The following is a 22,914-nucleotide window of genomic DNA, read 5'->3' as shown; positions in this document are numbered from 1 at the left end:
GAAAAGAAATGCACCATGGTACAATGCAGTGTTGGAACTTGCATGCTTTTCCTGTTAAAGCTGTTAATTAAATGAGAGGCAGCAATCCTTGTCAGGGACATGAGCTGGAACTCTTCACACCCACTGTGTCATGCTGCAGTGCCGGCAAGTGAAAGCTTGGAATGTTGGAGCTATCTAAACCCTACCAAACAATGTGAAAAAAACCTTACAGTGACTTAAATGGGCTCTGTATTAGGTTCTTTGACTGCTTGTTTTTTTGTTCATGTTAAAATGCTCTTTATTTAATATCCAACTTCTGTCAGCTGGGAAAGACAGTCCCTATCTTTTGGATTTTTTCCCATAATGAAAACCTGATCTTACCCGCTAGTTATGGATGCAGTGAAATGAGTAATTTGAATGTTATCTCTACAAAAATAATAATAATTAAAAAAATGTATCTAGGTATGTGAGATGCATAGCAGTGGTCACCTTCAGACTTACAAATTCCAGCAAAGCAGATTTGACTCTACGAGCTGCCACCACCAAGTGCTGACTCGATAGCTTTTACATGTGCCTCTAATGTTGAGTGGGAAGAGCTATTACTCATTTTATTTAATATCCTTTCTGGGGGACTGTTTTGAAGCCTGCAGAGCATGCATAAGGCCCCACACACTGCTGACTCCACTGCCAAGTTATTCTGCATCCAGTAAGTTCCAGGATATGTGACTGTTTTCTAAATAACACTGTCCTTTACTGATTGTACTTGAAAACCAAGTGATACTGTTCTGAATGTTGCCCAGTCACTCTGAAAGTCTCGCTGCTCACCTCATGCGTGGGGCTGGGCTGTTGGTTTGCCTTTTTGTGAGAAGGGAAAAGCCACCCTGCTCACTGGGTGTCTGCTTCCAGCGAAGTCTCTGGCAAAAGAGCTTCTGATTTTCCAGCATGAACATCCTCAGGCTTTTACACTTAATTAATATTTTGTGCTGTGTTTTTACAGAATATACCTGTTTCTTTTCTCCTGAAGTCTTATTTGTTTGATAGTTACAGAAGGGGCATCTAGGGTTTTTTGTGTGCTGAAAAAGACAATACATAGTGATACATCACCAGCAGCCGAGTTCTCTGCATGAGTACCTGATGTCCATAGTGTCAATGGGCTCTTGCCTTCGTCAGGGAAGCCCTTAGACGGGAATTGAACCTTCGCCATGCAGAGATCGGCTCTGAGGTTCCCTGAAACTGTTTTCCGGGCAGCGGTGATACTGAGATACATGCCTCATGAAGGCGATATTAGTGTTGGACACAAAGGACTTATTTCCAGTTACAACTCCTTTCCCCAACTTCCCTTTAAAAAAAAAATAAAAAGCAAAAGTCAATAAAAGACTGCTGGAGGAGAAGAGCCATTGTGATCTCACGTGGAGGCCATCTCGGTTCTGGGAGAGTATATGCTACGCTCATGTCGTAGGCTTGAATGGTTTTCAGCTTATCAATAGGTTTGAGAATGTGTTTAACAATTAACTGCCAGCATGCGTGCTCCTTTTGGTTACAGCTAACAAGCAGCTGGTCAGTACATTAAGAAAATGTGGGCTTGGTTAACTCTTGTAGAACCACGTCTCTGGATTGCTTCAAACGCCCTTGTTAGGACTGTATGGAGAGAAATCCTGTAGTAGAAAATGAAGGTCACAGGCTGGATAAGGGAAGAAGAGAGCAGAAGGAAGTTGAGAAGGAGAAAATCTGTATTTTGGAAGGGAAGAAGCGGTGCAGTGAGCAGGGTGTGAGTTTTTTCCAGGATAAAAAGGAGTGAGTGGTAGTGTTGAATTAGAAATTCCTTGAACAAAACCTCAGCTCCAGGGAAGTAGAAGGCGAACCATTAGTAACTGATTTAAGAGCTCTGGCTGACACTGCAGGTAGCCTTTAGAGAGATCTCTTTAGTGAGCAGTTTTACTTGTTCATTGCGAATGATGTTGTTTTGTTGTGGGGTCTGAAATGCAGAGAAGAACCTCAAGGGTACTGATTAGAGTTTTATTTCACAACTGAATTTATTAAACTGATGAGAACTTATATTCTTTTATGATTAATGGTTTTGAAAATCTCGTTACTGGACTAATTATGTCAAAACGTACATTTTAGATAACCAAAATCCATTCTGGTGATGAGCTTTTTTCCTGTCAGTGAAGAGGAGACGTGAGTATAGGGTATGTACAGCCAGATCTTTGCACATGTGGCTGCCATCTGCGTGAGCTAAATTGCTCCCTATGAATCAGGCATACGCTATGCGTGCTCTCTGTTCCGTATAAAGATCTGCTCCCAAGTTGTTTAGAGTTATCCTTTCTCACTCTCTGTTTAGTCCTTTCTCTGGCAAATTCCCCGTCGACTTTATCTGGATCCTTGCCTGATTAAGGACGAAGAGCTTGACCCTGTGAGATAATGAAACCCAGCATCCCCACAAGCACTGACAGATTTCAGTGGGATTTCAGGGCAGTTGTGCTGTTAAAGCATTCAGCATGTATGCAGGGTTTAAGGTAGTGATTTCAGGACTTGGCTGGGTTTCAGTATATGTGCTTGCTGGCCCTAATTTGATTAAGCTGCAAGTATATTACCGTGGTTTGAATCCTCGGTGGAAAGGGAAACACATGGTCTCCCTGTGGATTTTGTGGCTTATTTAGAATGAATTTTCATTTTCTGAATGTGTATATTGAGATGTTCCTCACCAGAAAATTCTGTTTTATTGGTACTTGCATCCTCCTGGAGCTGTTTTCCTAAAAGCAGGGGTCCAAGAAAATAGATTCCTTTGGGAAATGAAGGCCATGAAGCTGTAAGATCTAGGAAGGGTTGTAACTGTGACTCTTGCTGCACACAGCCTTCCAAAATGATTCATCGTTTCCGTAAAAGATTCCGGTATCTCCAAGTTTTTGTTAAAAACAAAGAAACACAAAGGTAATTATCACATCCCGGATGAAAACACATTACAGAATTAGGCCATATAATAAGATAATGATCACAGTTGGGTAGTGACCTTCAGCTGTTTGTGTGGATAATGCCCGTAGGCTTTCTTTATTTTAACAGAGCAGCCTGCCCCAAAAAAGCCTTCTTTTTTAAAAAGAAAAATACAGGACTCCCACGGAACCTCACAGTTTAGGAGAGGGAAAGAAATACTGAGATTCTCACACAATCCCCAAATTAGCCGTTCATTATAAAACAGGTAATGCAGTTCAACTTGCAAATCATCTCTGACTTAAGAAAGCAATGGGTCTTTAATGTTTCAATACTGCTTACAGGCTTCTTTCTGAATGCTGCTGCACTGAGACATAAGGAGGAGCCGGAAACTCAATTTTATATTGAAGGGATAACCCTTGAAAGATTCTTGAGTTGAAGGCTGTGGGATGCTTACAAAGAAAATCGCATTGCATTGAAGAACAAACCACAAACATAGGTAGCATTTAATTAAAGCAACATTGGTTGAAAACGTAGATATATTTGTCACCTAAAAACTAGGTAGCTTTTTGGTGATAAGGCTTTTTCAGTCTTTCAAGACTGGCATTCAAGATTTTTATAAAAGCATTTTTTGGTGTATTTCATCTTCTCCCAGCCCATGATTGGCTTCATACAAGGTACATGGGGCTGCATTACACTGTGATTGTATCTGGTCAAGCAAGATAATGCTGGTGTGTTGAAACACGTCACACTTGTTATCTTCCTGCAACATGAACTTCTGCTGTGATGACCTGATGACACAGTGTTTATGCGGATAGGAATAGCTGAGCTTGGATGCCTGTAAGTCAAGTTGAACGGATATGCTCTTGGTAAGGATAGATGTCTGCCCCAGAGAGGTTATAGTTGAAAAAGGAGCGAAACAGACTGGCAAACACATTCCTGAATGTGCAGCAGGGTGTACGAGATGATATCAGCTAGTGAATTTACAGTCATTTAAGTTTTGTTGTAGAGGTGTTAAGGAAGTAAATATGGCGTTTGACTGAGAAGTGAGAAGCTGTGAATAAAAAAGAGTAGGAGGCAAAGACTGTGAAAGAAATAATTGAAGGCAATAAAGCATAATTTCTGTTATCGGTTCTGTACCATACAGTTCATGGAATCATGGAATGGTTTGGGTTGGAAGGGACCTCAAAGTCCATCCGGTTCAACATGGGCAAGGACACCTCCCGCCAGGTCAGGTTGCTCAAAGCCGCATCATGGGGGAGAGCGGGAAGGAGGAGGCAGAAGGGCTCCTTCTCCCCTGTACTTTCCTTTGGCTTCAGCTGCATTGACAGCCCGTGTGAAAGGGAGCTGGTAGGGCACAATGCCTGCAAGAGAAGGGAGCGTCTGCCTTCCTGCCTTGCTTCTCCTTGCAACTGAGACAAAATAATCTCCCCAGTCCCAATTTTCCATAAATATTTCTGAGATTTTAATTTTAGTGGTTTGATGTCTCTGCCATCTTCCTTTTTATGACTGCTGTTGCGTTTCTGGTGGGACTGGTGTGTTGAGGGGAGCAGGAGAACAGCCCGGCACGGGCCCATACCCTGCCCAGTGACGCTCTGGCCGGGTCATGCTGTGTGGTCACATACCCCAGTGTCGGTTTGACAATATGCTTTTCTTAACGGAAGATGTGAATAACAGTCGAGTGGTGTTTTTGTGTAAAGTGCTCAGGGAGACCATACGGTGTGAGGTAAATAGGGTTAATTTGAAGTCTCATTTAAAAGCCACCACTTTATTTGCCTGAGGACAAGCTCGCTTTTTTAACTGCTACATTTCTTTTGCCCTATAAATTAGTGGTAGTAATGTTAACAAGTTATAAAAGGGGAAAATATAGCCTTGGAGTCACATTAGTGCAAACCTTTTATCTTAAGTGCTAGCCTTAATGATGGTTTAATGATATTTACATATTTAGGAAACCTACATCTGGTTTACTTGGTCCGAGCATTTACAGAGTCTCAGATCCCTGACTCTTTGCAAATACTCTGAAAAATATTTGTTTAGGCTTACAGATGGACCCGGCATTTCTGGTTTAGGTCATCTTGCTCGAGATAACTTCACTGTGGGGATGGCAACGCTGAGCTGTGGTGGAACAGCCTGTGGACTCTTGGAGGCTGGGTTGGGTGTTTTTCACACTTCAGTATTAGCTTAACAGCCAAGCTTAATTTGTAACATCACACTTTAAACAGAGCCTGTCCTCAGAGTGTGTCGTAAGCACCGAGTTTGTTAATATTAGTTTCAGTTTGTTCTGGTACAGGACTGTAAGTATCGTTTCAGTTGCTTCTGGTCAGCTTTGCTGAGTGGAGGTTCAAACCAGAGATTTCTTGGGCCTCTTGACCTCTGCACTTGTATTCCACTCATCCTGTTGAGCCTTGTTAAAATAACAAAGTTCAGTTTCTTCTAGTTTTGGAAGGGAAAAAACAAAGATAGTTTCTGCTTTTCATAGCTGTAATCCAAACGCAGTTGTCTTGAGGAGCAGATCTATTTATTTAATTGTCTGAATATTGCTTCTTCATAGAAGCAGCAGCAGGCGAGAAAAAATATGCGCTTGGTCTGGACAGATATTGCACCCAGCGAACAAACCTCTGGATGTTATTCATGAGTTCAGTTTTTCAAAAAGCCTTTTTATAGTTAAAGAATGTAGGTGTTTATGATGGATGGGTTCTGAGCTGGTCTGAGTCAGGGTGCTTTTCCTCCTATAGAAAACTTTCTCGTCCTTTGAGGCAGCAAACTGTACCATCGTCCTGCACAATAAACACCAATAATGGAAAGGGATCTGAATTTTGTCATTTGTGTTCCATGTTGACGATTCAGACTTTCTGGTTGCCAGCTCTGTATGGTGAGTGTGGCCGATCGTGTCTGCACTGGAGAAGCTGGTGTTTTTAGTATAGGCACCTGCCAGCAGGTGGTTGTCTGGGCACAGCCCAGCAGTCAGCTGGGTGGAGTGGATGCAGATGTTGAAATGTGTGTGATTCCCACAATCAACATGTTTTAATCCTACTTTCAGGTACTTTGGACCACTTGGACCTTCATCTATATTTAAGATTCAATCTCTTTACGTGTAGCTGGCCTCTTGAGTAAGGTGCTCCCCAGCTGCTGCAGCTACCCAACACTACTGGAAAGTAGTCTCCTCTGCCCTTTTTCACCATGGCTTCTTTTTCTGCCTGGAAGCATCTTCAGGATGGAATAACAGGAGTTTGACTTTTTGTTCAGGACTTTTTGGGATCTAGGAGCTTGGTTAAAGCTACTGTTACTGTCAGGAATTGCTTCCAGATGTTTGGAAGTCTGGACAAATGGCTGCAGTGCAGGGACATACTGGATAGAAGTGCTGCAGAGCTGTGTAACCACCTAGAGTCTCCTCATGGGAACCCTGCACTGGGATGAAAATCCTTCTGCTTTTGAAGGAGGAGGTTGGACATTGCAGATCATAATTTTCAGTGTGTTGGGTTTTTTTTCTTCTTTTTTTTTTTTTTTTAATATGTTACTGGCTATTGGAGAAAGTTCAGTGAGTGCAGGGCAAGACAGCATCTCACATTGATCCAAAACTGGTTGATCCTAAGCTCTTCTACTGCAAGGCAGTTCAAGGGCATTTGTCTACAAGCAACCTCTTCTGCCATGGCCAGAAGAACTTGTAAACCAAACAGCGTTCACTCAGGATTTGTTTAATCGGAGCTGTAAGTAAAACGCACTGATCCTCATTTCAGCTATTTTTAATAGCATTCTGCTCCTTCCTTGCCCCTCTCCTGTAAGCTACAGGCAGGTCTGACTTGGAATGTAACTGAGAGCTCATCTGATGAAAGCGTTTTACAGCTCTTTCAGTCTCCTTGAAAGCAGATTCTGTTTGGATAAAAGCATTAGGTTAATTCAACAAGAGTAAGTGACTTTGTGGTATCTGAAGGACTGTGCCATGGGATCCCAAGTATGCAAATGAATTGAGGCTGCAGGGCATCCATTTAATAAAGCATTAAAGCCATTCAAACTTCAGACTTCTCCCCCCTCAGGACTAAAGCTGTCACTTGTAAGATCTTCTCAGTGTGGCTGTGACAGTTTTCAGGAGCTTAACGCAGAAAGCAAAGGTGTGGAGCAGAAGGGTGTGCTGGAATGTGATTTGGTGACCACTTAGAGAGGAGGTGGCCTCAGTCCTGCCTTCCAGCTGTGGTATTAATAGCGGCCTTACGGGAATGTTCATTAGGGAAGCAATTTTAAGAGACCTTATGTCATGACTGCAATGTCCTGTCATTGTAAATGGTGACTTCAGTAACGCTGAGGAAAGTCAACAAAATCCTTGCAGGAAGGGCTTGATGTTCAGAACCATCAGTGTCCTGTGTGCTCTTTGAAACTAGAACAAACACCTTTATATGACTTCAGTATGATTAATTGCTCTCATTTCCACTGTATTTTTTTGTCAACAGATAGGTCAAATACCTTTGGAGAATATCGTGTGTGTGTAGTATCTGTGTGTATAAATATATATTTATACTTATTTATGCACACCTGTATCTATGTGAAACTTGGTGAGGATTGTATGAAGCCTTTTTGGTAGTTGAGCAGTTGCTAAGCTGTGGTTATATGTGTTCCCTACTGTGGAAAGATACAGTCAAAGTGAGAATGCACGAGGGGCTTTTAGAAGAGGCAGTCTGTGTTGCTTTAGTGCTGCTCATGGGCTAGAAGGAAAACATATTTGCAAAGCTAGCACATTCTAAAATCAGCAGTTTCTCTTCCTAGGAAGGTCTTTTCACATTCAGCCTGCAGTTGCATGAGCACAGTTGGGTCCGACGGCCACCTGCTGCCCAGGGGTGCAGGTTACCCACTGCCCATAGTGGGAGCCAGCCTTGGTGCTCTTCAAGCCTTCCTCCCTGTCACTCAGTGCACCAAAGACCAACAGAAACTTGCTTTGTCTCTGTGTTGCTGGGTTGGTTTCCTGTCATGCTAGTGAGTTGAATCAGCTCCTGGGGAAGGCAAGTTTGATGAGCGTCAGAATAAGGTAGCTGGGAAGTTTTGGTGGGAAGGAGAGGTGGAGGGGATGAAACACCCTGGTTTTGGCTGTGGTAAGGTGTTGGGTGATTCATCCTGTCTGGTGAACCTGCAGCGTTAGGTTTCAGTGTTTTTTCATTCCTCTTACTGTAGAATTAACTGTGTCTGTCTGTCACACGTATGTATGTATAGGTCTATCAGACCTGCCGTGCCACAAGAGACTTGCTCATTTGAGTCTGTCCCCGTGGTCCCTTGCAGACGGAATGGCAAGCCATGTACACGAAGCACAGAGCTGTGCCCAAGGGGCCAGGCACAGCATTTGTGCTGCCTGAGGGCTATTCTGATTGACTTCTGTCCCTGATGACTCACAAGTGTGGGATTTGTTTTCTGCACCAATATCTAGGTGCATAGCCACTCCTCAGAGTGTTGCCAGGGCCGCCATGCACCTTATCCGTCAGACTTTCTGGCTGGATTTGGCACGTAGAAAATGGGGTTATGCAGACTACTTGTGAGCAGTGGAGCCATCTGTGACCTGTGGACCACAGCTGTAGGACCACTGCTCCATTATGTTTGTAGCCCTTGTTGGACACTGACCTGTGGCTTGAGTGACCTCCAGCACCAGCTCGGCCCAGCCAGCCTGTCTGAGATACCTTGATGAACTTGAAAAAACATATGCTGGCATTTAGCTTTGTGTCTTTCGAAGAGGGAAGTGTGGCTGCTGTTCCCTGTCCAAGAGGATGCCGTCCTTGAGTTCAGGACAGAGCAAGGGCTCTAAGCGTTCTGCAGCACTGGGGCTGACCTGGTGTTTCCTCCTCTCTTTCAGGCATGGAGCCTTGAGCAGTTCTGGGCACAGAGACTTTCCTAGTTAAAAGCAAAGCAGAGAATGGGATTCTCAAATCTGAAGAGAAAACCTGTAGCAAGGTGTATTCCAGAACTGATAGCCCTGCTGGTCTGCAACAGAGCCTGAGCAGAGTTTAATGGAGTGGGGGCTGGAGAAGAGTACTGTAGGTTTTACCTTTTTTTCTTTCTTTTTGTTTGTATAATTTTTTTTTACTTTCTTCAAAACAAGACTGAAACATTAAGTGATTTGAGGAGGGAAGATTTATTTTGCTTAAGTCCTTGACAGGGATCAGTTTGTGCAGTGAGACGTTTAGTGGTAGTGAACTCGTCCTTAAAGGGTCAGTTACAGGAATTCAGCCTTCAGTTGAACTTGTAATCTTGTTATTTTTAATTAGGAAAGGGCTGGTATTCCCTCAGTCACGGAGCCATCTTCCCCCAAGACTGTTTCCTTCCATCTGGCTTTTTGTCACTTCTGAGGTCTGTTCTGTTTGATGGGACTGAAGCACGCTGTTGCCAGCTGCCGTGACTGGAAGCCCAAGTCACAGAGCATTTGATGAAGGGGCTGTTCCACTGATATCCTGAAGAAATGTTCTCCTATGAGGGTGGGGAGGCCCTGGCCCGGGTTGCCCAGAGCAGCGGGCAACTGCTGCCGCATCCCTGGAGGTGCTCAAGGCCAGGCTGGATGGGGCTTGAAGCGCCTGATCCAGTGGGAGGTGTCCCTGCCCATGGAACTGGATTGGCTTTGAGGTCCCTTTTGACTCGAACCATTCCAGGATTCCATGATTTTCAGTCCACTTGCAGCTGAGGTGGGGGAGGCAACCCCAGTGTGTCCTGGTCTGGCTGGCAGCATGCGAACCGTGCGTTTCAGAGGTTCTGCTCATGTTCCAACTCCACAGCTAGCAACATGTTTATCAGATCGTCCTGACATTCGGTGCTAAGCAGATGTTCCCTTTTTTAGTAGAAAGTGATATCTCAGCTAGCACATCAGGAATTAGGGTTATACAGTTTAATGTTCAAGTGAAGCACCTATTGGTCAGCACAGATTGGCTTCTGACAGGCAAAACTGAGGGAGGGACAAACCCCAAACTCCAGCCCAGAAAGCTCTCTACATCTGCTTTGCACTGCAAGCCTGGTGTGCTGAGCAGGGTCCTTCAGAACTGGCCAAGGATTCGAGGTGGTGGCTGCTGGCTTGCTCTTCAGATGGGTTACGCTTGAATGGCAAGTCTCCCACGCATGCGAGTTGCTGTTGGGCTGCAAACTACATCGTCTGGTGTTCTGCATCTGTGTCAAAAAGAAGATCTCTTTGAAAGGAAATGGCCTCTTTCTCTCCAGATGTGCATGCATCCGCATGCGCCAACATCCAGAATTCATTATTTCCTCTCTGAAGACCAAAAAGTGACCTGCCAATGATCCAGCTGACAGATGAAAAGCAAGATGTCTTTCTGAAAGGAGAGCCTGTTGTCTGAAGGTGTAGTGACAGACAAGTGGTGGTGACACTGAGCGACTGTGTAGGAACTGCTTAATGGAATAGGAAGGGTTTGATAGAAAAGAAAACGTGACAGAAAAGTTCAGGAGAGTTGTGGAAAGGAGAATAGAGGGGAAAAAAAAAGCACAGATAGAGCCCCTGTAAGTTCAATGTGTCTCTGGATGTGAAGGAATGGGAGCAATTTGGGCCTGAATAAAAGAAATAAAAAGGAAAATGTTGGTTACGCTTTCATTTTGGAGCTGTCAAAAATGGTTTGTAGAAGTCTGTAATACTGTAATAATTTAGAAGTCTTTGCATATGTAGTAGTTTCGGTAACAGCGATTATAAATGTTTCTAACCTGGAAGAGTATCTATCAAATCTGTGGTTGGTGTGCACCCTGGCTCAGTTGACACGAGCACTGTCAGTCGCCCCACTCTCCTCGAGTTGCTCTCTTCAGCCAGCAGATGAGGCTTTGGGTATGAACTCTTTGGACTGCATGGCAGTGCCGCTCAGCCAGCCAGCGCAGCACCAGGTATGTCTGGTCCGAAGGCGGCTACCTGTGGAGCTCCGAAAGGCAGTCAGCAGGCATCAAGTGTGCAGCAGTGACTGGTGTTTCTGCAAACTGCCATGGCAGTTTCTCATTTTTAAATCCTTCTGAACTAAACTTTAAGAAAGAAAGAGAAACAAACAAAACAGAAAAACAAACAAACAACAAAATCCACCTAAACCAGAAATCCGACCTCTGCTCCTCATGCCATGAGCACGTTCTATAATCCTTCTGTTACTGCATGTGTTGGTACCTGTACCTGTAGCTGTTGATGCTGCCTGAGATGTGATACCAGCCCTGCCCTGTGTTAGAACTTGTAGCAGCCCTTTCAGGAGTCGCGTCAGTACAGGGAACTGAAGTACACGCTTGCAATTTAAATAGGTAATGTTTTGCTCTGAGAGAGACTCAGCAGGCTTGTTTTCTTCGCAAGCAGAGACTGCTGAGGTCCGATCTGTGTTTACACATGTGTTTGTCTGCTTGCTCTTTGATGCATGAATTAGTCTGTGGCTGGTTGTGAAAGTTGATATGGTTCTTTCTCTTCATCTCCTGAAACCGATTGTATAAAGTCTGGAATTTCCTTCTCTGTCCTTTTTAATTTACTCATTTTCAGAAATGCAGTAACAGCCATAGTGTGAGTAGGATGAGTTTAGGAGTTTCAATGCTGCTTTATTAAAAATACAATGAGTTTGAAGCCTGTTTTAGTTATTTTTGCTCTAAGCGGGCATTCGATTTATATAGGCTTTTTTTTTTTTCCCCCTTTTGGCCTCAATATGGAGCTCTCATGTAAACCAAGCGGAATGCTTCCTGTCGTTGCCTGATAAAAAGTGCACTTCCATTCATTGTTTCCATGCAACTTCCTATCCTTTCTACAGTAAAGAGGGATAAATCTGATGGAATTTATGGGCTATCTCTGGGGAAAAGAGACTTTCACAACAAAAAGTTTGAATGTTGTTTGCAATAATGAACGGGTAATGTTGGGAATAGTTCATGTTTGTTCCTTTCTTCCCGTTTGTGCAGTCACGGGACTGCAGACCACTTAATCTGTTAATGGTGGTGGAAACAGAACACTACACTTGGTTCTTCTATTAGGGCTGTTAAGGCACAGTGCTTGCAGTTTATCTGAAATAATTCTGTGTCTTTAGCAGTCTTGATACAAGTTTGTGATGGAAGTCGGGCCTTTCTGAAACACAGCTGTGGCTGGAGGAGTCCTCAGCCTGAGCAGTGCTGGCTGTTTAAAAGGATTTGTGCTCAACAGCACGCGGGAGTGGTCACCTACACTTGAGTTACAGACCAAGGTTTGGAAACTTGTCTGTTTTCTACCACCTGAGGATAACAACAGAAAAAACTCAGGAACCCCTTGCTGAGACATTGATGGACTGCTTGTTCTCAGTTCTTTGGCATGGAAAACAGAAGTTGTGTGTTCTGGATTTATTTAAATGGAACTCAACACATTAATGCTGTTCTGTTTATACAGATGAAAAGATGCTCTTATGGTAGTGGAGTGTTTTCCAGATACTCATTCGGGAGAAGGGATGGTGGGGGGAGAGAGTGTGTGTGCATGGATGATTGTGCTTGTTTAGGCATGGAAAACTACTGGAGAGGAGTTCCCGTAAGCAGTGTTTTGCTGCAGACCTCGGGAGAAGGTAAGGCTGTGATGGTACTTCTGGTCAGAAAGGGGGACAGCAGAGGTCACGCAGAATGTTGCTTTGTGGCACAGTGCATCTGCTTTGAAAGGCTGCTTTGTTCTCCTGCTGCAGATGTTTGTTTCTAAGGTTATGCCTCATGCGTAACAATGTCTTAAAATTGTGCTCAGCGGATGTTAAACCAAACAGGTTTTTTATTCATCGCCTTTTCTGTTTCATTAGCTCGATAGGTGTACAAACAAGACAGATGGAGTTCTTTGGTTAAGCAGGGTACTGACTGATTGGCATTGCCTGGCTTTACCTTGCTTGCTTTGGTATTGCCATGAGTTTTGCTGTATAATGAAAAAATTTGACTGTCATTGACATTTTTCGTAAAATGGATAGTTTACGTGTAATCCATCCTTTCTAACTAGCAGTACGTTGCTACAGAAGCTGAGTTTTATTTGATGGTTATCTTTTCCAGTTGAACTTGTATCAATCTCACATCCTGGTAAGGACAAAACATCAGTACAAGCTTATTTTTTGAGAAAGAATGAGAAAGCATTTCTGCTTTCAAAATGTAATTTGAATTTTTTTCCTGTATGGAAAAAAAATAGTGAGATCTGTGCAAGCACCACTTGAGGTTAGGCTATCTCTGCTAAACAGATGAGATGAACATTGTGCATTTCCTGGTGGCTTGGAGCAGGGGGATGGGTTTTGTGTAACACGTCCTCCAGAGAGGCATGCAAGATTATTTTGCTTAGAAGCAGAACCCAGCAGCAGGAATTTGTACCAAACATAAAGCACCTCAAAGAAGGTGTGGGGTCTGTCATCTGCAGCTCTGACTGATCCCACTGGGCAGGCAGAGGATGCTCGTCATGCACAGTAAGGTCTAGAAGGGCTTCAGGAAATAAATGATGATAATACATTGCAGATTAAGTGCAATCTAATATATTGAAACTTTGGAATAGTTTGGCCCGCACGTGGAATAGTTCAGGGCAGCGTTGATGACGGTGAGATGGGAGTTAATTGGGTGTTGAGATAATTGGGGATTGAGAGCACGTAGAGCACGGGGTCCGCACATAGCCTTAACAGTGGAAACCCATGTAAAGGTGAAGGATGGAGTTTAATTCGCAGTTCCAGAGGGTAGTTTTGCTTTTTCTTCCTTAGAGAAAGAGGGAAGGAGTAGGGATCAAGTCATGAAGTGATGTTGCTAGAGATTAGTGGGCTCTAGGCACTGGAATGGGAACCTCTGCTGTGTTTGTGCATAAGTGCATGTTTTCAGTTAGTTGTGTGTTTTAACTCCTACACCCAAATCCTGCCATCTGTACTGAATATTTCTTGAGGATATATTTTTCTTCTTTGCAGTTTAAGTTTTGTAGCTTACTCTTTTCAAACAGATATATGTGGAGGTTGAGTTTTGGGGTCTTTTGTTTGTTTGGTTTGGTTTGGCTTTTGAAAGAGCCCAAACTAGTCCATGCCCCTGAATCCTTCCCCTGTAATTTTAAACCTTTCCCCCTTGCCCCTCTGAAAATTCAGTTAAAAGTAGTTCCACCGTGAAAAATACGATATGAAGGGGAACTTGCCCAGCCCTGTGTACAACAGCTCTGCTGTTTGTGCTTAAGTACAATGCTTCTGTCTCCTTTTCTTTTTCCTATGCCCCTACCTGAGTTTCTGTGCATATCGGTTTCTCCTGGACTTGTTTGCTCCTTCAGTGCATCTCTGCCGAAGCCCTAAAGTGTATTCAAGGGCTTGCACGAACATTCACTCAATCACAGTCCTGCTTCAGTTGCAGTTGACGAGGAATCTGCTGTTCCCTCTGCTAAAGCAGAACCTGCTCTGAATGCATTGATACTGGGCAGTGGTGATGGTGTGGGGTTGGAACAAACGCTCATCAGAGTTATTCCTCAAATGTGGAAAATGTCAGCTTTTGAGAAGTTTTAAAATACTTTTCCTGGGGAATTCCTGGTTAATGTAAATAGTCTTACTAAAGGGGGGTAGCTGCTGTATTTCCATGCAGTCCACAGCTGCACGAGGAGAGGCTTGGAGGACCAGATCTGTGTGAGCAACTGTAAAATCAGTACATAAGTAAGTGCTGGGACGTGATAGAAATGCAATATTGAACATATCCTGTTGTGACTGCTAGTTTATTGAAACTTGAGATTAAATTACTAGGTGCAAAGTGTAAATAAAATCTAACTAAATATACCCCACCCCACACTCTAAAATTTATTTCTTAATGTATCCAGGAATCTCTTCTTTTTGTCATAAGAAATCTACAACCTTTGTCACTGCCATGCATTTCTGACTATGTACTAAGAAAAGTGATGTTGAAACACACCAAAACTTTGTTTGCTATTGATTTTTTTTCTTCTTCCTCCCCCAAATTGTGGCAGATGGGCAGCACTATCTTTCTGCATTACGCGTGCTGTGTTTTGTCAGAGTTGGAGCTGCTGCCATGAGCTGTATAGAACAAGAAAACCATAATGCTGTCCTCCTGTCCCAGCCAAAAGTCTAGAAGACACAAAAATACATCAGCAGTAGAGTTATACAAATATAAATTGCTTTGGGCAATGGTGGTCTACTTTAGTCTTCCTGCTGGCCAGTATGAAGGTCCAGTGTACCGTTCAAGACCTTGTTTCTATCCCCTGTGTCTTTCTTCTGGTGGTCATGCTTATTCAGAGAGGAAGGTTGCGTAATCCAGAAAGAGAGTCCTGGACACTCAGCTTCTTATTAGTGGTGATCACGGTGGAAATGCTTCTCCTTTTCCCTGAGGAGAAAGGCTGCGGTTTCCTCTGTGTGCCACTGCCTCTCATCACAAAGCAGCTGTGATGTTTCCTATCATCTCTGCTCGTCTTTTCCATCTCTCAGGGCTTAGGGCTGCTTGCCGGAACTGATCCTGAGCAGAGGTGTCTTACTCAAGGGCTCGCTTAGGAGTGTGAAGCTGTTTTCATGGTTATTGGCGGTAAAAGCTGTTCTCTGTACTCATGGTGGAGGTTGTCCATTATCCACAACATCATTGGAATTATCAGGAATTGCTTCCCAGGTGGCCTTCGGTGAAGGAACACACAGACGGGTATTTAGTAGCTCCTGTTACAGAGCTACCCATATGAAATAACTTGTAATGGCTTGTCTTTTCTCTGAGTGGCAGGTATTGCTTCTCTCTGTAGATCCTTACTTGCCTCAATACTCCAGTGTACTTTTTTGTTATAAATGTTTCCCTCAGTGAGAAGACTTCTATAAGAAGGAGGTTGTGTAGATGGTAATAATTACTCCACGTGGAACAGTGGCCCTTCACCCATGGGCTTACTTCTTTGGAGGTGAGTGGTGAAGGTTGCAGGAAGCACTTACTACAAAGTCTGCTCAGGTGCTCTGCAGGGAATCTTAAGCTTTTCAGTTCAAGAGAAAATGGCTTCCTCTCCTCTTTTACAGAACCTTCTTGTTATTCAAGAGAAGGTTTCAGGATCCTGTCTCTTTTCTTCCTTCTTGTTCCAGTCATCATTGTCACTAGCTGATATAAAAAAATGCCCTTAAATTAACCTTCTCCAGAAGAACGTTTGTGGAATTGTCATGTGAGGATACTGAAATCTCTGCATGGATGATTAGACTCCTCTAAGACTTGCTTTTCAATGTGTAAAGTGGTGAATTCTAGCAGGACCTGCAGGAATTTATATTACTTTGTATCTGACAGCACAGAGATCCCTGATGTTCCTTAAGTCTGAATTCTTCTATCTCTATGTATAATGACTAGATTTGTGTCATTCCCTCGCTCAAAAATCAATTAGAATCAATCTTTTCTGCTTCTAAGGAGTGTTCTGTCCCCTTGGTGTGGCTTGTATCTGATGTGACGTATGGTAACCTCCCGAATGTGCCGTGGAGCCCCCCGCAGAGCCCTATGCAGTTTGCAGGAGCTGGTCACACTTTTCAGCTGACAACACTGCAGAAATCTCCATGGAAATACAATAGAATGTGTCTTAGCCTTTAGTATTTGAATAAAATCCATCTCGGTTATGAGCTGGTCTGGGGCTGTTGTGTTATCCCTCTTAGTGTCCTACTCCCATGTCTGCTGCTTTTGCATAGCAGAACACGTGTTACTCATTAGCAGCACGGATGATATGGGAAACAAGAATGTGAGCTTGTATTGAATCTGTTCCAGATGTCAGTATCAAACACAGTTGGGGCTGCATTCAGATTTCCTTTAATATAGTGTTATTAATTGGAAGTGGAAACTAATTCAATATTGAACAATTGTCTAGAATTTTGAATTTGCTGAACATCTGCCATTGTAAAACGTGTGTAGTAAGTGGTTCTTTATAAAATTGCCTAACCTGCTTTCCATCTTCAAAAGGCTTTGCAGACATTAAGCAACTAAAATTTGATGGTGGTAAGAGCCAGGGTTTGCTAACGAGGTTAAATGGATGCATGGTCCATGCAAGTTAAACAAAAGCTGGGCACGCAGACTCACTTCCTCAGCAGAGGAGGGGCTGGAGGCTTGAAGCTGCCCTGGGATGTGCAACCTGGAAGATGCTTTTGACTCTTGAAGATCCAGTTTGATGGGATGACATGCAAGAGAGCCTCTGTACGTGTTTGGAGCTAATGAGGTGCTCCTGATACATCAATTGGATGAACTGGCAGGGAATTTTGGCAGGATGTCAGTAAGGTCTGCAGGAAGGGGGTGTGGGGTTGGAGTGAGAAGCTGGCAGAGCCCGATTCTGGTGTTGGTGCATGGCCAGGCACCAGAACAGTAAGATCCGGGCAGGATGAGGCTGTGGTTTCATGATGGCTTTCAAATACACTCAGTTGGCGTGGAGGCGATAAACAGCCAGATTAGCAGTGTCATAGAGAAGGCTTTCTGTTTGTTTATTCTGAGTGGTAAATATGCGTTTTGTAGGATTTAAACCACCTCAGGGAAGTAAATGGCTTTCCAGTCAGAGGAGGGTGGTGGCCCATGCCCCGCTGGCATGGAGTGCGGGCAAGGAGGGCATGCCTCCATCTGCCTCTCATCGTGCAGACAGAGCTCGGCTGCCTGTGGTTACCTGCCATGTGGCCTTCTGCTCCAGTCTGGAGTATTTCCATCTCCCCATCGAGAACAGTGGGCCTTGGAGAGAGAAGAGCTTTCTTAACTTGCGCTTGAGGTGCCTGGGAAGGGAGCAGTTGCTGACAGCTTGATGTACCAGTCCCTGTCATCTTCACGGGGATGTGTCCTTGTAGGAAGTGAGGGGAAATCCAGATATCTTCTCCTCTAATGTGATGAATTTGTACAGAATGAAGAAATGAAGACCAGATGGAGGCTCGAGGGGAGGATTGGTGTATGTACTGCATGGAAATAGGTGTTCACAGGGAGCCTTTCTGCTGAGAGGGAGAGGTTTTAGCTCTTTCTGCTGAACCCTCACTAAAGAAAGTGCACGTTTTTTTTCTGGCAACTCCATTTCTGTCTTGTTCCAAGTGTTATTGTTACAAATTTTAAATAACTCCTATAACTCCTCAACTATTACAAAGGGCAGCTTTTTCACAGTTATGGGTTTTTCTTTTTTTTTTTTTTTTTTTAACTGTCGTTGCTTGGACTTGTCCCATTTTGTATGCTTATTCTTAAAAAGAAATTAAAACCCCTCAATAAGCCCCAGATCCCCCCAGCTGGCTGTCAGTGCTGCTACCACACCCCTCACAGAAAGCAGAAAACTTGTTTATCCTCTGTATCCCATGCACAGGCATGTGTGATTTATGCTTTTAACAAGTATTCCTGTTCCGTGGGAGCTGGGGGGATATGTACCATGCATTGGTGGGATCAGCAGCAGCCCCTTCAGCACGACAAGGGGCTTTGCTTTTCCCAGATGAAGTGTGGTGTGAGATGGACTCTCTGACTTCTAAATGGCCAGTTGCTAACTGAGTCTTGAGTGAACTGTCTTTTTTACCCAGCAATGCGTAGGTCAGTGCTAACGTCATTAAACATTTGTACATCGAAGTCTGATGATCTGTAGTGCTGCCGTACCTGGAAATAGACCTCGCAAAACCAGAGCTCTGCTGTTTGATCACTGGAGGATTTGTTTTCATTTTGAATCTTTTTCAAAGGAGCCGTTTTACTTCAATTGCAGATGTACTGTCTGGGGAAAAAGATCGTGCTTCTAACTTATATTTCTCTGTCATGCCTTGCAGCCTCCAAACTGACTGGTTCATGTGACTCTGATTCCTATCTGAGCTACTTTGGTGCAAATGAGAGGTTACGCCAATTACGTTCTCCCATGGCCTTCTGAATCAAACCCATGCTGCGTCTGTTACTGTTGGGGTGGGGTCGAGCCCTTTGGAAAGCAGGGCTGCTTTTCATAAATATTTGTCCTGCTTCAGTTTCCTGAGATATAGTTTAACTGTAAAGAGCTCCGTGTGTTTCGGCAGTGGTGCTCTCTTGCTGCATCCATCGTGCTGCCTCACGTACCATATGAGAGCACGGCACTGCATCATGCTGGGGTGATTATTTGAAAGGGCGTAAGCTCTGCTCTGGACCAGATATCTGTTATCAGGTTAGATAATTGCTGTCAGACGTAAAATAGACTCGGTAAACAAACATTTCATTTTATCATGTGACAGATGCCTGCTGTTTTGTACAATGGATTCGAAAGACATTCACTATAAATCAACACTGCTTCAAAAGCAGCAAATCCAACTCGCCCAAATCCTTCCTGATGTAATTATTTTATGCTAGAGATTAACTTTTCATTGTTGTATATACATGGTTGCATTTTTCAGTGGTTGGAGATAACAGTGCTTGGCATAAACAAATAATTCACATTTAAGATGAACCAGTTTCTCCTACCACTATCACTGCATTGTTTATATTCCTTTGGGTTTTTTTGGTTTCTTTTCCCTTTTATCCTTGGTTTCCTCCTTGGTAAGGACAGAACTACCTTCAGTTTTGGAATTCATACTTGAAATTTAGACTTTTAGAGAGAAACAAACCAACAAGTTAAATTCAAGAGAATTTAAAAGGGCATAGAAATAAACGTCTTCATTTTGTGGGTAATGAACATGAGGCCTCTGCTTGTGTTCCTGTGGGCTTTGTGACCAAGCGATGATCATTACTTGACAGGTGTAATCCGTGTATTGCTTTTTCTCCAAATGATGTGCATCTGTGTCTTACTCTGCAGGTCCCGTGCCCAGGATTGAATGTGTCTTATCACGGATTAACAGTTCGCACCCTGTCCATGCCTTACTGGAGAGTTTTACAGTCTTATCTGGCTGCGCAAGCAGGGGCACAACCAGCCTGCCACAAGAGGTGCACGTCCTCAACCTCAGGAACCCCGAGGAAGATCTTGGCCACCATGAGAGACAGGTAAAGGGGAAATGACTTTTTGTCTAAATCCCTGGCTACGAGCGTGTCTGCAAATGGCATTGTTCTGAATAACATTGTTTCTGAATGGTGACCAGAAAGACCGCAAAGCAGCAAGCACAGCTTGCATGGGTGCTGTCCACCTATGCTTTGTAACCACTTCCATACCCAGCCCCTCTGCCATCACCTTTCACAACTGTGAAGTGTGCTTAAAAAAGGTGATGGGGCGGGCAAAGGAAATAAGAAACAGATTTAGATCTGCAAGAGGCCTTCACAGAATTGGTCCTCTTCAAAGCAGTTCGTTTACCTAAATGTGTTGCAAATTAACATGAATGCCTTTGGATCCCTGCCACGACCACTATAAACAAATATTTAAGTTCAAATTCTTTTACCTCTGCAAAACATTCTTAATGTTTCGCTGAGTGGGACTGAGGAGGGGAGGAAAGCAGGTGTTGCTGACTATGGCAGCACTCGTGTACAGCCCAGTTACTTACTGACGTGCCTTGCACTTGGAGGGATTGGCAAGAACTTGAGCTGCTCTGAAAGCAACAGCATAAGAAGAAATTTTGATATTAGGTTGTACGGTACTGTTGTTTACTCTCAAAACTCATCAAAACAGAGTGCTGAAGTGAAAAGAAAACATTGCATGCTGTGACAGCTGAGCTGCTCCACTCATGTTCTTTACAGTAATGCACGCACAAGGCCTCCGTGCCACGTCCTGCGGGAGCTATGCGCGGGACCACAATTAGCAGCATTTGTAATGAGAGAAAAAAGATAATGGTATAGGAGGCAGAAGCTTAGAAAAAGAGGGTCTAAATATGTGCTCCAAAAACCTTTAAGTGGAGCCTTTTGTAGTCATTTAAATAAAGGCAGATACTGTTGGCTATAATCGGAATCTTTCCACTGTCTTCAATAACAGCCTTGTTGCGTTTATGCTGTGTCCTGCTCAATGGATAGTGTATGCATCCATGAAACATCAGCTCCTGTGTTCACTTTGTTCACTTTCAGTATGTGCACTTTCTGCAGTTTCTAATGTATGATAAAAAAAGTTATTTGCTACTTTTTCTGTAGGCATCTCACTGGCTGCCCTTAATGAGAAATGTCAAGTGGTCTCCGGTTCAACTGTCAGGAGAGGAATAGAAAAAGTACAGCTGTGGGGTTTTATGGGCTTTTTTTTTTTTAGTGGGGCTGGGAATGAAAAGCAAGGGTTTCTTTTGGTTTGAGTTGTTTCTTAGGGGTTTTTTTTTTAAGCCTTTCTTAGTTTGCCAGGCACTGGTTATCGGCCTGATGAGTGCACTGCAAGTGCCTGAGGAGAGCCTAGGTACAGTGAGTTCTCAGGGCATGAAACACAGAGTGGAGTTGGAATTACTATTCTTTATTTTTTTTGGTAACATAGTTTCTTGTGAAAACCAACCATAATTCTGTGATGTATTTGTTAGAGCCTCTCTCATCACCCCGGAACCTTTAGATCCATTGGCAAAGTCACAGATATTGGGTCTGAGAGTCAGATCTCACAAGGTAACCACCAATGCTGAAAGCGGGCACAAGAGTGCCCTCGCTGTGGGGACATGGCACAGTGGGAACTCGTCACTTCTTAGTTACTGACAGGTGCCTGGGGGATGGGATGGTGCAGGCTGCGGCTAGAGCTTGTACCTCCCAAAAGACCAGAATAAATCAGCTGCCAGGCTAGCGTTCACACAAATCCAACTTTCCCTCCTGTTTGATGCTCCTGGCACCGCTTGTGTAACAGAGCAGTGTCTGCAGTTGCGTGCACGCAACGGGAGCTTGAGTCACATGTGCACGAGGCTGCAGGCCGTGCCACCACTGTCTAATCAGATTGACAGAATGATATAAGACTTAAATATTTGGCTCTGAACAAAAATAGTTGCTGCCTAGCAAAAAGGTGCTGCTTGTGCCTCCCCTAATGTGCTTACAGTAAGAAAGCAGCTTGCCCCAAGCTGTCTTTTCTGTGGACTGCTGCAATGTGCCACATGGTGATGCACAGAACGTGTTTCACAGCCCTTGTGTTCTTTCTCCCATCTCCTGACCCATTTCCAGTTGCAGCCCTTGGAGATGGCTGCTCTGAACTGCACAGGAAGCTGGAGCAAGGCGTGCTGGCGACAGTGCCGAGCACAAACACGTAAACAACTTGGAAAGAGTGGCTTTCACTTACAAGGTTGGACTCAGGAAACAAAGCAGAGCAAATGTTATCTCTTCCATTATTGTAAAACCCAGCTCCAAGTGGCCTTTTGTCTTAAAGTAGAACGTGCCCATCAACTTGAGTTCCACCAGTTTGATTTACCAGCGGAGGTGTTTCCTGTGGCCTGCAGACACTGATAGCAAAGGTAGGGGTCTGTTTGTCGTACCTTATTGCCAGTACACTCCAGAGCAAAACCAGCATTTGTGTGTGACAGCACGTCATTTGGATTCAGCAGCATGGAAGGCATGTTTAAAATAAACCATGCATTCATTCAGAGGTTGGCTGAAGTTCTGATAATGTGGAATATGAAAGTCTTTAAGTGCAGGCTTTTTCTCGGGGAGGAGGTCGGGTTGTGTTTTGTTTTTAACCTGCCCTGCGCTACATGCTGCTAAATGACACATTCCTTCCGTGCTGGGAGGAGCGCAAACTTCCCCTGGCAAATTCCTCAGAAGGCTTATGCATTAAACATCCTTGTGCACTTCTCCTGGTTCTCATAAATATGCAGCATTGATGTTTGCATTAGTTTAACTCCCTTTGACACTTGTGTAGAATGTAGAGGCAAGGAGCATGTGCAAATTTAGACATGGGAGAGTGGCTGATCTAGGGAAGGGCATGGCAAGGGCTCGTGTTCCTCCTGTGACGTGGACAGGCTTCTCTGTAAAGATTAGGAAGGTTTGGGTGCTTTTTCTTCTCTGTAAACTGAAAAAAAAAAAAAAGGAGGGGAGAGGGGTCTGGAAATGTATGGGATTCTGTATTCTGAAAAACTTTGCAAAACTGAGTCAGTGATTTAGCACTTACATGCTAAGACTGAAATCTGAAGTCTTAGGTGCAAGGTCCTATTGTGAAATGCTGTGATGGTATCTGTGATCTTCAAGGAACTGATAGTCTCTGTTGGGGTGACATCTTATTTGCTAGGACCACAAAGACACTTTCTTCAATTAAGAACCCCGAAAGTTCTACTCTTTTTCAAGTATTTCTTAGAAATGTCTTTTATCACAGTTCCT

At 43.8% G+C, this 22,914-nt stretch overlaps 1 protein-coding gene across 4 annotated transcripts in view; it reads left to right on the top strand.

The window, feature by feature from the left end:
- Positions 1–22,914, top strand: part of TGFBR3 (transforming growth factor beta receptor 3) — a 105,572-nt gene that overhangs the window by 20,921 nt on the left and 61,737 nt on the right. For all 4 annotated transcript variants that reach the window (XM_054072784.1, XM_054072785.1, XM_054072786.1 and 1 more), the window contains exon 3: positions 19,529–19,713. In XM_054072784.1, the coding sequence (XP_053928759.1) occupies positions 19,529–19,713 (185 nt within the window). The remainder of the gene's footprint in view (positions 1–19,528; positions 19,714–22,914) is intronic.

Source organism: Cuculus canorus, chromosome 8, assembly GCF_017976375.1.
Source record: "Cuculus canorus isolate bCucCan1 chromosome 8, bCucCan1.pri, whole genome shotgun sequence".
In the NCBI taxonomy this organism is placed as follows: Eukaryota; Metazoa; Chordata; class Aves; order Cuculiformes; family Cuculidae; genus Cuculus; species Cuculus canorus.
The sequence above is the reverse complement of the archived record's forward strand: the minus strand, read 5'-3'. Positions and strand labels throughout refer to the sequence as shown.